We start from the raw sequence: 17034 nt of genomic DNA on the forward strand, positions 1-17034 counted from the left end.
CTACACCACCAGGTCGGCTACCTTGGAGGGACTAAAATAGACTCACTTCTCTCTGCCTTCCAAAATTGAAAGACACATTATGGCTTTTTGTATAGGTGTTAGGACAAGATTGATTTATCCTAATTGTGTTACCTGAGTTAGATCTTGATTTCAGGATTTTTTTTTTTAGGACAAATTTCAGGAATTTTCTTTTACCAATAATAACGTAGTTAATAGAACGAGGCAGGCACTTTCTCAAGTGTTGGGGAAAAAAAAATTTTGCGACAATATCAAGTAGTATAGAAAGTCAAAAAATGTGTGTGGAAAAAGTACAAATTAAGTACTCCCTATAAGTAAAGTCATCAAGTTCTAATAATAAATATGCACGTGATAATTTGATGATTAATTTTTGACATTGTCAAATTCAGCATTGCAATATTACCCTACAACAATAGGGATGTAAACGAGTTTAACCAATTTGAATACTCTAATGTTTAAAATTGTTTGATTATTTTAACATAATTGAAAATTTTGTTCAAGTTTAACCATATTTTTTTATTACGAAACTGAGTTTGAACGAATTTTTTATTGAATTTAAAAATTAAACAAAATAAAAAACATTCAAATTTGTTTGATTATTTTTATTTCTAATTTGAAATTTTGCTCAAAAATAACCCTTTTTTTATTGTGAAATCAAATTTGAATGAATTTTTTTATTAAATTTAAAAGTTATCGAATATAAAATGCTGTTTAAATTTAATAAATCCCGTTCAAGTTTGGTTTAATCAAATTAACGAATCAAATTTGAACCAACTCTTATTGACTTCGATAAATCATTCTTCGATAGTTTTGATTCATCTTTCATCCATCGGACATTAAATTTTGAATATATCTAGCCATCCATACCTTGCAGCTTTTGGATAATTTTTTGCCAATTTTGCAACCTTTTGCGCTAGCAAACGTCGTAGGTAACGCCAGCTGCCATAGTCGTGTAAAGTGTAAACTGTATAGCAATTGGTTGTTGACTGGAGGTGGGGCCGAAATCCACAACCACAGACGACAACATTATATTATTATATTTACATTATTATATGGGACGTGATTAAGTGGGGACCACCATACCTTTTTGCAATTTTTTAACCAAAAATTTCGACACTTTGACAAATATTCCTGTCAAAGAACCGATCAGTGCCACGTACTCCGCTGCAACGGCATCGTTTATGGAGACCATTGTTGTTACAGTATTATTGTTACAGAACCCAAGACCGTGCAAAGGGCGAGATCTCTCCATAGATTATATGTTATTATACTTCAAAATTTTCCTCCATTTTTTTTGTTTTAGCTGCCAAAATTTTCCTGCTGATCAAGAGAAAAATCAAAATGTAAGTCCATCCTTTTCCCTTTTTTTTTTCTGATGCATTCAAGAAATATTTGGTGGCGTTGGTTTTATAACAATCTGCAACAGGTAGATGTTTGAAGAGCCTGAAAAAATGTAAATGGAAAACCCCTATTAGTCAGTTAAGATATTCTTGGCTGAAGAAATCCGCGAATTTTCCTTTTTATTTAATTTTTCATTTTATATCTTTTTTTTTTTTTTGAGTTGCAGTATGGCCCATTGTAGGTTCACTTGATGGTTCTGTTTGCTTTATTCTAGCAGAAATTCTTGAGAATATATGTTTTAGTTTTTTTGGATTTCCTGGTGGGATTCTGCTCTTTCACATTTTTTTTCTCATGTAGAGTACTTTTTATGTTGTGAAGCAGGGAGCCGATGATTGTGCTGTGAATGTCATGTGGGGTTCGGAGAAAGTGGGATGTTAGAGAAGGGGTTATTAATACATAAAGTAGCAGCTTTTTTTTGTTCAGGATAAATTTGGTCAGTATTCTAACTGGTTGAATCCCACTTAGCGTCAGTTATTGGTGAAATATGGTAAAAAGGTTGCTTGTTTAAAGGAAATTGCAGAGGTTTTTCATTGTTTAATGCCAAGTGACTAATAAAGAGCTTGAAATTTTCTTTTTTTTAATGAGTATAATCTCAGCTGCATTATTTGTTCATTTTGGATGGGCGATGTGGGCATTGTTTTAGTTGCATTACTGTGGGAAGTTGAATTTGAGGTAAGAAAAAGGCAGAATTTTGGGAAGGTGATGGTTTAACTGAAAAGATTTCGTCGGTTGACTGATGGGATTTTGAAGTTTTAGATTGTGAAATTGAGAGGGTCTGGAGGCTTATGAGAGGAGAATTGAGAATGTGATGGATCATTTAGATCTAAAAGGAAGTGATTCAGAAATTGATTTGGAGAGTGGGGGCAATGCAACTGATGATGATGGGGGTGAACTTCTTGATTTGAGTAGTAGAAATTCAAAGAAAGGATTGCATAGGGTGTGGAGTGAGCTTGTGGGACAGGAATCAGCAGATGCATCTGCAAAGGGTGAAAAGAGTGCACATTCACTTGGCAAGTTGTTGAGTTATGATGAAATATTGGTTAAGAATGCGGATAGATGGCCAGAAAAGTTTGAGGAAGAATTTACAAATTTTTCGAAAGAGAAAAGAGCTGTGGAAAAGCCAAAGATGCCGAACTCCAAAAGGCCTCCAAAACCGCCCCGACCTCCGGGAGGTCCCTCACTGGATTCTGCTGATATGAAGTTGATCAAGGAAATTTCTGAGCTTGCAATCTTGAAACGTAAAAGGACCGAGCGAAGGAAGGCCTTGCAGAAAATGAGAAAGGAGAAGACATATTCAAAAAGCAGTAGTTTGTTCGCCATGGTGGTCACTGCACTCTTTATCTTTGTGATCATTTTCCAAGGTACGCATGTCCAGCGAGCAGACTTTGAACTTTTCATTTTCTTTTCCTTCTGCTAATCTGGCCTGTCTTTTTTATTTAGTATTGAGTGGATATACGTTTGCATTCTTTTGGTTCATAATATTCATTGAAGTCACTTAATAGTATTTGATAATGTAACTGTATATCTATATTTGTTTGCTCATGATTCTAGGTTTATGATAGCTTAATGCTGGTTCGCTTTATGACTTCCATTATCATGCTAAACCTTTTTTTTTCTACCATCTGACATAGGATTTTACTGCTGCAATGTAAAGTTGTGGCCCTCCATTTGATGTCTCCCTTGAAAAATGATTTATTGACTGATTATTCTCTGACCTAAAAGAAAATTATTGACTTGATGAGAAATGTTGAAGAGAATTGACAGAATGACTTTTATTAATTGTCGGACTCTTAATATTTGATAAAAGCATACTGTACTCGAATTTACCATTAAGGTAGCACTGCTGTTTCAGAAACCATGGTAAATCAGACTCACAGTATTTGGTTTTCATTACCTTCACCATCCTGTACCATGTTCAGAATGAAATGTTGTCTGCAATAAGTATTGGGCATGAGCAAAAGGGACCTCTGCAGCATCAAACGAGGACATTGATCAAATACAACAATTGGGAATCTATGTGGATTTATCGTTAGCGCAATTCATCTTCCATGGGAAGACAAAGGCTTTTAAGTAAAAAGATCAAGGAGAATTTTGTATCTTTAGCCTAGGTTTTGATGCAATTAGATGAAAAGTAGAATGCTTATATAGAGGAAACATCTGTTTTCTTGCAAATATTTCTGAAGTTCCACATAGAACATTTCAAAACTCAATTAGGATCAGGTAGTGGCCCATTTATAAGGGATAGTGTCCTGCATATGATGCCCGTCACATGCATTACTAGGTTGACTTCAATCCTGTCTAATTTTATCAAAAGCATTATAGAAGCTCATGTATGTGTGAATGCTTGATATGTGGCTGGGCACAACCAAGAAGGTATTGTGCCTTATCAAAGCTAAGTAGAAAGTATATTAATCTGCTCAAAACATGACAAGCGGAAAGGTTGAAATTATATTGTATTTTTAGTTGGTACAATTATGTTGTCGTAATTTTGGTCTTTCCTTGTTGGGAAAAGGGGGTGCAATAGGTGCTTGTAATGTTGGTTTAATAGTTTTTGTTAATTGTCAATTATGAATCACCATCGGTCTCCTTAATATTAAGCTTCTGATAAGAGCTTGATCTGAAGCATAGCTTGCTCGACAATGATTTGCTGGACTATCAGAGAGCACCTTCTTTTTAGAGGCTTTCAACAAGTCACTCTGTAGTCTTAGGCTTAGCTTGACCAATAAAGTTTGAGGTCAATTATGTGCTTATGCATCATAAGAAGATAAGAACCGACGATCTTTTCTTCAGGAGCCCCCTAGTTGTTTTTTCTTTTGTTCATCTATAATGCTTCTGTACAAAGTAAGTAAAATGAAAACTAAACTTTATCATCAACTTTCAGGTCTCCTAGGATCACGCATCTGACATGTATTGCGTCGCCAATATTCCAAGTATACTTCTATACAACTTATTTCCAATCCTCTTATTCATGAATGGAATACGTATTGCCTTTGATGTGATGTTGCTGAAGCAGATTTATCCTGTTACGAAATACACAATGCCACCTGCTGTCTGATTTTTTAGTTACTCTAAGTCAGCAAGTATTGGAAACTTAAAGCATGAATTTATGTATCTATATCTGTAGAAACTTCAAAACACGTGGTCTTTGAGATTTATTTGAAATCTAGTTACATTAGATATCAATTATCCAGCATTGGCAAGGTACATGCAGATTTAAAATTTATAGAGCTTTTTTAGCCTTTTGATAGGGCCCTTATTGTGTTATTCTTGTCTTCTGATTTTGCCAGGTTCAGGAATAGCTATGAGGAAGTAGAGAGGATGGGATGAGCAAGTGCTGTTTTTGTATAGTAGTAGATGAACTCAGTACATGTTGAATTTTGAGGTGCAGCACTGGGATCAGGAAATATTACTTTTTGCTGACTATAGATAATTGTGTTAGAAACTGTTGCTGACGGTATGCTTGAGTTGTACAATCCGTTTAACGTAGGAAAGGAGTTCCAGGATGCAGTTGTTGGGTTCTTCCTGGATTTTGGAGCCTCGTTTTGACACAGGAAAGGGTTTACACGTTCTCAGACTTGTAGGTAGAAGCAGCCGGGAAGAGGAGCATTCTGGCAAGAACTTCCTAAGAGTTTGCATTTGTAGTCTTGACAATCGCTGGAATGAGAAAAGTGGCAACGATAAAACCTACCATTTGTCAACTCTGATGAAAGTCCTAATGTTACTCATTTTCTTTTTCCATATCTGCATCTCTACCCCTCTCTCTCTCTCTCTCTCTCTCTCTCTCTCTCTCTCTCGGTCTGTATGCTTGTGTTTTTGGCAGCTCGATTGAGTCGGAATTATATCATGACCAGAAAGAAAAGAAGGATCGGACGCGCTGCAAATAGAGAGATTAATCACAACTATGGTGATGGAGGGATATGAAGCCCTGGAAAGTAGCAGTAGGTCCATCAATTTTCTAAGAGAATAAAAAAATGTGCGTGCCAATTCATTCTGCATGGACAGCAGGGTTAGAAAACACTGGAGTAGCAGATGTCATCAAGAGCCCCTTTTAACAAAGCAAACAGATATGGGAACCATGAAAACTGTGAATCTTGCAACCCCTAAAAGCAACTCAAGGAACGCGTAGACACTTATCTTCTTTTTTAAGCAGAAGGCTTCAGCTGCCAGCTGCTAAATGTTTCCATAACTAAGGTCTGACCATTCTAGTACTTCATTACATTTTATAACCAAAATGTCAATGTGGCCTTGTGAACTTGAATTGGCTGAAGAAACGCGAGAGTAGTAGCAACAATAAAGGCAAAAAAAAGCCTATTGGCAAGCCGATTTTGTACAGTGATGCTTTAGGTTTATAAATAAAGAACACAAGTTACTGCTTAGCAGCTAGCCAGCTATTCAATAGGGAATGCAATCAGAAATCAAGCATCACAAACGCCTAACTGCTGCCTAGACTTCGACAGGATTCCAAAACACAAAATACAGATTTTTATGTGTTCTACAAGAAATTAAGCAAGTTGCATAAAAGAACAGCTATTCCAGAAGTCACTTGGACTTTGCTGGCTGAGCTCTAGGTCTCCAAAGTCCCAGCCTATACTTGTGGGCATAGTTGAATATCAGCTTCCTCTGCATTTGAAAAAATCCCGGGAGTAATTAGTCATTTTTTGCACAAGTTATCAATGTAATGACCAGACAAAGATGGTGCTACTAAACCGTATGACTTTTTAGCATTATTATCAAACATGACTTGATCTGATCAGCTATAATCATCATAACTTAAAACTCACATTTCAGAAAACTACCAAATTTCCGGCCAAAAGAAAAATCAGGACAATACCTTGCAGAATAGAAGATATAACTCCAAAAAACACGATTCCAAGCCATAAAATAAGACAACCAACTCCCAAGTTGAGAACAGGACAAATATAATAAGAAAAAATAAACAGCATTAATGAGTTCATCAAAAACATTAAGTGGATTTGTAAAACCTCCCATTAACCTCTGCTAATAAAAATTCATGAATGTCAAAGGAAGCTGGCTGAGGAGGGAAATGAGTGAGGGGAAAGGGTGTGGCTAGCTTATGACGGCAGGTCAAATCCAATCAACAAGAAGAGTTTATTCAGGGCAATCCATTTTTAGCAAAATGTAGCTGCCATATTAGCAGCAAAAATGAGTTCAACTGCCTCAACAGTGTTTTTTCCCTCTCAAACTGGCAAGAAAGAAGCAAAACCGCTTTCAAGTAAATACTCAGTATTCAAGGTTTAAGATAAGCCACCAAAGGAGAATCAAGTATGCCAGATAGGGGACCAATAGAGATGCATTTCAGTTAATATACAAATCAGAAAAATGAAAGCCAAGAGATGTTTCTTCAAGGCAAGCATCTCATCTGGATCCACTATGTGGCAGGTCATTCCTAGCCAGTCTTGGAACCTAAAGGAGAAAGGTTCAGTGATTTATCTGCAGTTCTTTTAGCATATGGTTTTCCCACTTTTCAGTTACCCCATTTGAGACTCAAGTTGATGGGATTCTAATGCTCTAAAGGAGACAGTTAAACAGAAATCCAAACTAATCCTAGTGAAAATCACCAAGACACTAACTAAGACCATAGATTCAGCTAACAGCAAAGAATCATTTGAGACGTGTAATTGTATGACCATTTTTAACAAGCAAAATCTAATACCTCTGAACATTAACTTCATAGGTCACAGCATAGTGACCAACAGGCTGTTACAACAAGTGCTAGTATCTTCTCTTGTTACAACTCTGAAAAACGAGGACAAAAGGCATATTTTCATCATCTTTTTCTCATTCAAGAGACATTTTGAAAATGAATTCCTGAAATGGGAAGTAGTTGTTTGCAGTAGTCTCCAAAACAAACTCAAGCCATGGATTTACTCTTAGGGAACTAGATCAATCCATCAATCAAAGGAAAAACAAACAAATCAAAGCTCTCAAGACCTTGGAACGTTACATTCCATCTCTTCAGACAAAACGAAGAGGATTCCAAAAGAAGAAGAAGAAGAAGATCAAAGGAAAAACAAACAAATCAAAGCTCTCAAGACCTTGGAACGTTACATTCCATCTCTTCAGACAAAACGAAGAGGATTCCAAAAGAAGAAGAAGAAGAAGAGTACATGAAAGAATGATCACGCCAGAACTTCCAAAGTCACAATTAAATGACCACATGCAAAGGGGCCTACCACAATCTCTTCTGAGGGATCAGTAACAAACTTTCAAAAGCTTCCCAGGTAATGAGAGGGATTTTCAAGACTCATGTGATACCCTTATCAAGCTCAGGATGGAAAAATGTGTATATATATGTTATGGGGTCAAGGCCATTCTAATGTTTGTCTGGAAAACAAGATTAATTAGCGAGAAGAAGAACAAGCTGATCCATCAATGATAGTCTGACTGAGTAGAATTCAAGAATGTCTATGCTAGAACAGCAAGCAAGGGACAAATGTAAAGTAATTAGTTCTGGATGTATCAACAGCATGGATAAATGTTTCTTAACAGAGGTTGGCATGGTTATCAGGTACCACAAGCCCTTGATACTATAGCAAATGTACAACAAACCCCACTAAAGCTGAATCAGTGACAAGCCTTCTTGGCATCTACTTGATTCCTCCTAACTCTAACCCGTCATCTAAAACGTACACCCTCCAAAATCATAATTTGCCACTTTCCACATAAAACAGATCTCTGAAAAGGAAAAGCCAACTTCACAGCATCCGCCAGGGTTTTATGGTAAATATCAACATTTATGAAGCCAAAATCAACCAATGAAGCATTATACCGAGGACTTCATCTTTCCTCTCCAATAAAACCATACCCAAAACCTTATTACAATCCACAATTTGATAAAACAGCCAAACGTTTGTAGAAAAAAAAATCAGCATTCTAAATCGAAACCAAAATAGAAAATTTCAACAGAAAAGAGGAATAGCAATAATCAGAAAGTAAAAAAGCAAGCTGTTATTCCTTTACATGTTTGACAGGGATATCAAGATTCTTCAGCTTCCATCTGCGGGTGACAAGCAGTTTCTGTAAATCACCAATCTCGGCTTCAAGTTTTTGAACATGGGCTTCTACCCCTTTCCCCACTCCGTTCAGAAACTCTGGTATTCCTACCTTCACTGCAAGAAAATGCCAAAATCCCACCTTCGCAATCAGTCTTTAAACTCATATACCTAACGAAAACCCACGGGAAAATCGAAAGGAAAAACTAACTCACATGCATAGATATGCATGAAGTTGTGACCTTTTACCTATGTAAGGGTAGGATTTTGAGGAAAAATGAGCCAACCCAGAAATGTAATAGGAAGCTGATGAGATTGATCCTTTGTTTGAGGACAAGAATTGCCTGAATGCCATATTCAGGATTTTCTTATTGACTTGAGCTTCTGATCAGCTTTTGTTTTCTTGAATAAATTGCTGCTTCGGGTTGGGGGTTTTGGCAGCATAAACCCTTGCATTTCAGTCACGGAGATTGTCCGTCTTTTTAGTCTCGATCTAGACGACGTCGTTGGCCGGCCGGTTTTGAGGAATAGTAGTCGATTTTTTTTTTATTTTTAACCCGCCCACTAGAGCTTGTAGCTGAATCGAGCCGAATAAGTTCTGTTCGTATGTTGTACGAACAGGTTCAAATTTGGATCAAATATTAATGAATTATAAGGATTGCTTGAATTCAATTCATTTATTTGTACAAATATTTGAGTTCGAGTTTGAATTTGGCTCGTTAAACTAAACGAACTGAATTTTAGCTTGAACTCGAGGTCAAATTTGAGTTTAGAAATGATTTAATTATATTTTTAATTGTGTTTTGTGGTTTAAAAATAATTAAATAATACTAATTTATGTGTAATTACTTTTTTTAGTAACATATATGATAATATTAAATGTATTTATGTTTTTATTTAATTATTTATTTTAATAATTATATATGTATTCACAAACTATTTGAATAGTTCACAAACAGATTCGTGTGTGGCTCGATTATTAAAAGACCCTAATATTGTGCTTGAACTCGATTGGTTTATTGAATTATCAAACTTTTTTTCAAACTTAAACGAGTTGAATACGAAAATGTTCGCGAATAATTCGATTCGTTAAAAATTCTACCTCTCACCCCTCCCCACACTCTTCCCAACCCCATCTATCAGATACAGAATTCGAATGCTGAACTTGATACTAGAGAAGACTCTAAGCACCCTATCCTGAATTAGTAGTCGATATATTTTCTTTTTTCCTAACTGTTAATAGTTGATTTATTTTGGGGAATTGTTACAAAAAAACATTATTGTATCTAGTAATTTTATGACCTATTGTTCTGTTTTCGAAATATGCAGTCCTACTAAATTAGTAGCTTTGTTTACTCAAAAAAATAACTCCTGCTTGTAGTGGCCTTTTTTAATGCCATTACATGAGAATTTTCTTGTAGTTTTATTCAGTTGTCTCTACTAAAAAAGTTACTCCAATCTTGGAAATTTCTCAAAATCTTCATTTTGAAATTATACTGTGACACATGATTTAGTTTGATTTTTTTTCCTCCCCTTAAGCGGAAGAAATGTTAAATGGTGCTTTACTTGACAGTTGACACAATCGAAATTTACATACTTTATCTATGGAATCGGATACAGTTTGACGTATGCTCATTGATAAAATGCATGATTTTCAGTTCTATCCAATGTTTTGAAAACCAGATTGGACCGGCGGATTCGACTGGTCAAACCGTAAATCTGTTAAGTCTTCCGTTCGATTCATTACCGGTGTTGACTTTTCATAAAAATCGGTCAAAACCGCAAAAAATCGGTCGGACCGTTCAACTTGGGTTGAACCATGAACCGCGTTTTTTCATTTTTCCCATTTTTTTAAAAAATTTTGAACCTAAAGTTTTAAACATAATAACACTTATTAGTAGAATATTTTGTTTCCAACCCTAATTTCTAAAAGAGTAACCAAACTCTCTATATTTCTTACCATCAAACTCAAATATCGTTGTTTTCTTGTGTAGTTCTATTAGATTTTGTTTAATTTCAAAAGTTTCAATGCATTTTATTTAATTTTAGAATATGGTTGTGGTTTGTGTGGGATTTAAGATTTTTACCAAGTAGGTACAATTGAGATGAATTTATTTGTATGAATTTACAATTTTAAAATTTTATTTGTGTTTAAAAATATTTAATTTTTTATCAAGTGATGTCTTAAATTAGTCTATGGGATAACAGTCTAGAACAATTGAAACAATTATTCTGTGCACAAGTGTATGTGTGTTTATGTGTGTGTGTATGTATATATGTATATATGTATATATATATCATTGAACCAGGGTTGAACCGGTCTGACCGGTTAAACCTTGATTCAGTCACTTCATCGATTCAATTAACGGTCCGAGTTTCAAAACATTGGTTCTATCCTTTATTTGGCTCGTAATCTGCAGTTCCTTATGTTCCCATGGAGTCTTACACCATTACAAGAAATGTAGGGTTCTTCCGAGCCAAATACTTGGAAGAGTGACGTGGTATTTAGAACCATAGTTGTTAGGATCGCGATCCGGATCCAAATCATAAGTAGGATAAAAAATTATGTTTAAATTAACAAGATCAATAGGATCATGATCCGGATCGTAGGATCGTACGATCTTGATACGATCCTACTATTTTCAATAAATTAAGTAACAATTTTAGTATTTTAACCATATCTTTGTGTAGAAAACTCGAAATTGAGTGCCGTTTGTTGCGTTGTAAACTATATTCAGAGTGCTTTAAATCCATGTAAATAATTAACCCCAATTCCAAATCTAGAAAATTTGATGAATCTTTAAATTTGACTCATATAATTCACTAAAGTGAATAGATGATCTTTGTTATAGGTTATCACATGGAGCTAGTGTTTTGTGTCTTTATTATAAAAATTAATATGGTTTAGAGTCTTTAGAAATGAATTAATACTTTTGCTAATTCTAAGTGGATAAGTGGTGGGTTATAAATTTGAACCCAAAATACACGTTTTTTTAGCACAAAATTCTATTCTCAAAATTTTCTTTAATTATTTGTTTATTGTATACCAATTTTTCTATCAATTAGAATACATTTGAAACATTTTATTATATATGTAATATTTAATTATCCTATTATATAAAAAATGATGTAATAATCAATCACTAAATCATAGTTAACTAAATGTATAGTGTTTAACTATTTTATTAATAAGATGATTTATACACATATAAAGTCAACTTTTCCATGTATATTGTTCCATAATTGAATTTGGATTTACAACAAGAAAGAACAAGTTATTTAGTTTAATCAAAATACATTTTGAATATATTATAAGTAGTCCCAAATTTCTCTATATTTTTCAAATTGTCCCAAATACTTTATATAGCACAATTTTAACCTTAATTAACAATATAATTATATTGATTGCACATGAATTACATTATTTGTTACCATATTTATGAATTGCAAACTTAAAAATTATAAATATGACAATTTATTACATTTTTTGTAGGATCTACTGATTCTACTACGCGATCCTGCAAACCAAAAAACGACCCTAGGTAGGATCCCGATCTTGAAAACCTTGTTTAGAACTACCAAAAGCACGTCTTCAAAGTATTGACATGTGATGAAATTTCATGTATTGGGAATAATTTGTATTGAGAATAATAGTTTGAAACCACGGCTGAAGGAGGCGACTCCTTTGCGCCTATGGGTCCAAGATGCATCTCAGCAGTTAAATCCAATTAATTATTTGGACTCCCTCGTCGACTAGTCAAAAAATAGTCCAAAATGGATATTTCAAGCTAGATTTGACTCGGTACAGGACAGAGAATGCCCACAGGTTGAAGACGCAACTCGAATCTCAACTCTCAGGTCTCAAGTCCTGCGGGCAGTTTCTACACTCCGAGTCCAACATCCGTGCCCACAAGTTCAAGACGTAACTCGAGTCTCAGCAGCTAAATTCAACTATGTGGATTCTATCCTCGTTAATTCAAAATAGATATTTTAAGTTAGATTTAAGTACTCAGACTCTGCTTATATATTAATTCATTGTACTTAACTTTACCAATGTGAGACGGGTATCACATTATCATAAATTCATAATGCTGCAAGTGAATGATACGCCGCACGACCATGGTATGCAGCACTAGCTTTGTTCCGTGGAGCTCGGTACTGAATACAGAAGGTATTAGGAAAGGAATTTCGAGGACTTCTGGTTCCAAAGGAGCCTCAAAAAGACTGCCTTTTCAAGGTGAATGGGAATCTTGCAAAAAATTATGATAGTTGCATCAAAATGAACTAGCTAAATGTTCACCTAACTCTTTGGATGTCTTCAACTGACAAAAATGAATGACCCCTAATGAAATATCTTCTGCAACTTTCAGGCAAGTCAATAGCTGCAAGCCCAATTGGAAAATGATCAAAGCATATGATCAAAGCTGCCTCTCCTCAGTGACTGAAAGGGATTTTTCCAAAAATTTTGTCAGAAAATTTAATGCTGTTCTTGGGACCTCTTGGCTGTCAATTGCTGTGAGTTTTTAACCGAGATAAATCCTTTCAGCCTTCATTGCACATCACATTAATCACTAGCAAGGATCGTTAGTGATCATATATAGATTCACCAACCCCCCTCTTCTGTTGCATTAGCATAGTATCATTCTAATTTCCACGTATTCCACCTGGTAAAAGGTCCCTGTAAACATTTGTCACCTGCTCTTTAAAGTCTCAGTAATTGAATGTTTGTTAAGACCACCAGGCTGTTTGAGCTGGTTTCTGCATTTTTAAGGCTAGTTATCTCTCAGATTAAAGTGATTTTTGTAGAAGAAGACGGCCAAATCTATACAGCAAACAATTAAATGAGTAACAAGGACTCCAATCAACAAAACTTTCTCTCAAAAAAAAGAACGTGACGTTACATCATAGCAAACTCTTATCTAGTTAACTATTTAGCTGAAGAATATACCACTTACCATCACCAAATATACAATTTCTTATCTAGTATACAATTTAGCTGAAGAGTATCCAATGGTGTAAAACTGAATTCTAAAGACCATAGGAGCCAGATGCTGAGTGTTAGTGCAGGGTTGGCTTAGATAACCCCCTCATTTCCTGCCAAGATCATATACTTGTCTTTCCTTGTTAAACTGGTGCATTCATACCCCAAGGCTTTACCTATTTCACACTGTACATAATTAGCAACTTCATACCGCGATTTACCACCACTGCCACAAGTATAAGATGCTGGCAGCCTCTCGAGAAACTTGATCATGTAGGTTGGAGATGGGTTCAAGAGGAAAAACAATGGATCTAAGCATTTCAGCCCACTTGCAGTTGTTCCATAAAACATGCTTACTTGCATGTCTAATGCTACAGGAACTATGTCATCAGTAAGTTCAGCAAATGACGGACTAAATCTTAGCAAATATGGCTCCCTGCAAGTTGTCCCTTCAGGGCATACTACAACATCACCCTGGCAAAGCACCTCATCCATCATCCTCAAATCATTTTCTCGATCCCTCATCAAACGTACAGTCCTGATTGGTGAGAGCATCTCTGATATTCTGCTTAGACTATATGTTGCTGCTGTTACAGGTTTCATGAGAGCCATTGAAACGTAAATAGGATCAAGAAGTGTTCTGTGGTTACACACAAAAAGCGTCCCCCTAGACTTTTTATCACTGGGAGTATGGTGCATGCTCACAGTCCCTTTTATCCCAGTAAAAGCCAGAATGGGGAGGGCTATTCCATAAGGCAGAAACAAGCCAGCAGTTGCTCTGATTATGCAAAGGAAAAGCCCAAACGGAAACCATAGAAACATCATAAATGTAGCTGAAAATGTTGGTCTGAAGGCCAGTCTTCCATCATGGAAAATCAACCTTCTTGGATATTTGTCTCTTGGAAGAATATGCCACTTTCTTTTTTCTGCTCTAGTCACCAAGTAAATCTCCTGTTGTAAATAGAAACAGATTATTAGTGGTGCAACTTGGTATTAAGCCATGCAAATGGAAACAAAAGGAGAGACAAAAAGTGCAAAAATTAGAACAAATATCTAGATTCTGCAATACCAACCTTACAATGACTAAAGAAGTGTTGGCTGAAAGTTGTGCCAAGGCTATGATATCCAACAAGCGAATTGATCTTTTCCTCTCCAGTAATTTCATTTAGGAAAGAATTACTATTTTTCCTTTCCTCCATGAAACCTACAAAATATCCATAAGCAACCTTCATTTCTCTTCCCATCACAAAATCAACTCCCAAATAATCCTTCAAAAAGCCTTCAACCATAACAGTGGGCAAATCACTGACTCCAACCTTCCTCTTATGCCTCATAATGATTTCAAAGCCTTCATAACCAACATCTTCCATGAAGAACTTTGGCAAAACAGATCTTCCAACCCTAAACCTGTCCCTTTTTATCCCAAAGAAACAGATAAAGACCATAATCTTGGTTCTCATTTCCTTGCTAAAGAAGCAAAAGAGAGGGTAGGCTACAAAAAGAAGGATAGCCCTTAAAAGCCCCCCAGCTTCAAAAGCAACCAGCATGAAATAAGGAAACAATGAAGATGATTTTAGCAGCGCCTCCTCCATATGAAACACCAGTGTTTCATTCAGAAGATAGTCTGCTTTGATGCTCAATGAGGAATACTTGTGAAGTTTTGGCTGTAAATCATGGGTGAACCATAACCTCTTCTGTACTGAAGAATGCACGTTGCTAAGACTTCTAAGAAGGAATTTAAACAAAAAGAAAAGCACTTCAATTGTTAGCATGCAGGAAAAAAGAGCTTTTGGGGTAAGCATGTTTACTGCCATTATCTCCTTGCTGGCTACAATGGGGAGGAAGTTACTATATATAGAAGTCCAGGTATTAATTGCAGGGCTGCAAATGGCTTAAAGAAAGTTGACAAGATTGACCTATTCTCATTTTTGCATACTATATCTTAGTTGTCCATTTGAGTTATTTGACCAAAATTTGTAATCTTCATGGTCACCTTCCTCATTCCTAAAATCACTTTGAAGGAGTTACACACACACGCCTTGCACACTTCTGCTTTTACTTGTCAAAGTCTAAGAATCGGTTCCCAATATTTAGGTTACATATCCAGTGAAACGTAAAAGTAAATGTCCTTATCCAACGAGTTTGTTACTTGATTTCTTGGATAAAATGTGCGGGACCAGTAGACTCTTTTAAGGAGTTGTCCTGCGCTAGGCGATTCACGTTGTGTAACAGTAAACTTCTCTGAGCAGGGGCCATAAATTTTACGAGTAATTCCAGTGCAGTGGCGACCATCAAGGACTCAGCTGCATAGCTAAGAATTTTCTTTCTAAAGGGCCACAAGGTTAAGAAATAGCTACTCAAAAAATCTGTACAATCCTCCTTGTTAGAGCATTTTAATAGACTACGAAATACTAAAAAACCATTTGATGATTTTCTTTCCGTTATACAAGTCTTCTCCATAAATTTGTAGCATATGTAACTATTGTAACTGTTATTTTAATACTGATTTAGCCGTTATACAACAAATGTAAGACAATTATGCTATGTAACTTACAATTGTGTAATGAGCAGGTTATACAACAAATGTAAGACAATTATGCTATGTGACTTACAATTGTATAATGAGCAAGGTCTATTTGGCAGATCTCACTATAATATCTAAACTTATAGCAGTTGATAATCTGGCAGCAATTTTAAGTATGTGGAGATGCTCGTGGACTTACAATTATTTTATTTCATTTTTAAAATATTTTTTGGAGCTTTACAGTGTAGTTTTTATCTATTATTCAAATCTATAATATCTATTTTTCAGCTCTGTTTTATGATATATGTGAATATTTGATGATATAACTTTTGTCATTTGTGTAGATTTTAATAAAATTACGATGTTTTATTGAAAAAAAAAACTCAATTGTAACTCCAATGTTTTCAAACCTATATAAATATTACTATGAGATAGAACTGACTACCTTTTTATATTCTATAAAAGGAGACTTCATTATTCACTATTTTCTGTGCTACTGCTATCCCTGTTAGAAAGATGTATCAGTAGATCATTTTATGAGGCAAAGAGTAGTGTTGTTAGATTCAAGTCTTAACTCCAGCAGTGTGACATAGGGTAGTGTTGATCATTTTTTGCTGAAATTATTATGTGGATTATGCTCCGGAAGGGGATGAATCGTTTTAAATTCAACAACATCTTTCGAATTTTTGTTCATATAGTAATTGGATTTAAGTTAAGAAGCTTTTCCTTATATGATTATTTTTTGGTCCAAAAACCAACCATTCTAACTGAACAGCCATGGTATTGTAGGATTCTTGACCTGATGCAGAATCTTAGTCTATGTTAAACTTGACTGCATCTTGCAACAAATATAATCAACTTTCAGACCCAAGAAAGAAAGTGAATAAAGAAGCAAATTTGAGAAACACAAAATTGATTGAAGTAGACTATCATTGGTTCTGTCACAATCTGTAGTCACGACAAAACCCCCACCATTTTGCCACTGCAAAACGGATGTTACCTGATCACTACAGAAAGGAAAACCCACAAAGAGGAAAATTTTCATGAAGGTAACTCTATCCAGTAACTTTTGATGGGGTATTGCTAATGATATGCTA

The 17034-nt window shown here is 35.3% G+C and overlaps 3 protein-coding genes across 5 annotated transcripts; 1 reads left to right on the plus strand and 2 right to left on the minus strand.

Annotated features, from left to right (window-relative positions):
• The first annotated feature begins 1160 nt into the window (after window positions 1–1160).
• Window positions 1161–5157, plus strand: LOC113732987 (uncharacterized). Of its 3 annotated transcripts, XM_027259078.2 has the most exons (4): window positions 1161–1361; window positions 1741–2780; window positions 4301–4349; window positions 4707–5157. In XM_027259078.2, the coding sequence occupies exons 2-3, from the start codon at window positions 2228–2230 to the stop codon at window positions 4321–4323; spliced, it is 576 nt and encodes a 191-aa protein (XP_027114879.1). In that variant the 5' UTR covers window positions 1161–1361; window positions 1741–2227; the 3' UTR covers window positions 4324–4349; window positions 4707–5157. The 3 variants fall into 3 exon arrangements, with proteins under 3 accessions (XP_027114879.1, XP_027114878.1, XP_027114877.1); XM_027259077.2 differs by lacking the exon at window positions 4301–4349 and having other exon boundaries at window positions 1738–2780; XM_027259076.2 differs by lacking the exon at window positions 4301–4349.
• Window positions 5158–5698: 541 nt separating this feature from the next.
• LOC113732988 (uncharacterized) lies at window positions 5699–8920 on the minus strand. The gene is made up of 3 exons (XM_027259079.2): window positions 8682–8920; window positions 8401–8549; window positions 5699–6039 (listed from the first exon to the last, which is right to left on the minus strand). Exons 1-3 carry the CDS (start codon window positions 8785–8787, stop codon window positions 5959–5961), a joined length of 336 nt encoding a protein of 111 aa, XP_027114880.1. The 5' UTR covers window positions 8788–8920; the 3' UTR covers window positions 5699–5958.
• A 4382-nt stretch (window positions 8921–13302) lies between these two features.
• On the minus strand, window positions 13303–15190 carry LOC113729652 (probable glycerol-3-phosphate acyltransferase 3). Its single transcript, XM_027253910.2, has 2 exons — window positions 14487–15190; window positions 13303–14364 (listed from the first exon to the last, which is right to left on the minus strand). Exons 1-2 carry the CDS (start codon window positions 15183–15185, stop codon window positions 13507–13509), a joined length of 1557 nt encoding a protein of 518 aa, XP_027109711.2. The 5' UTR covers window positions 15186–15190; the 3' UTR covers window positions 13303–13506.
• Between the last annotated feature and the right edge of the window lie 1844 nt (window positions 15191–17034).

Source organism: Coffea arabica, chromosome 2e (assembly GCF_036785885.1).
Source record: "Coffea arabica cultivar ET-39 chromosome 2e, Coffea Arabica ET-39 HiFi, whole genome shotgun sequence".
NCBI lineage: Eukaryota > Viridiplantae > Streptophyta > Magnoliopsida > Gentianales > Rubiaceae > Coffea > Coffea arabica.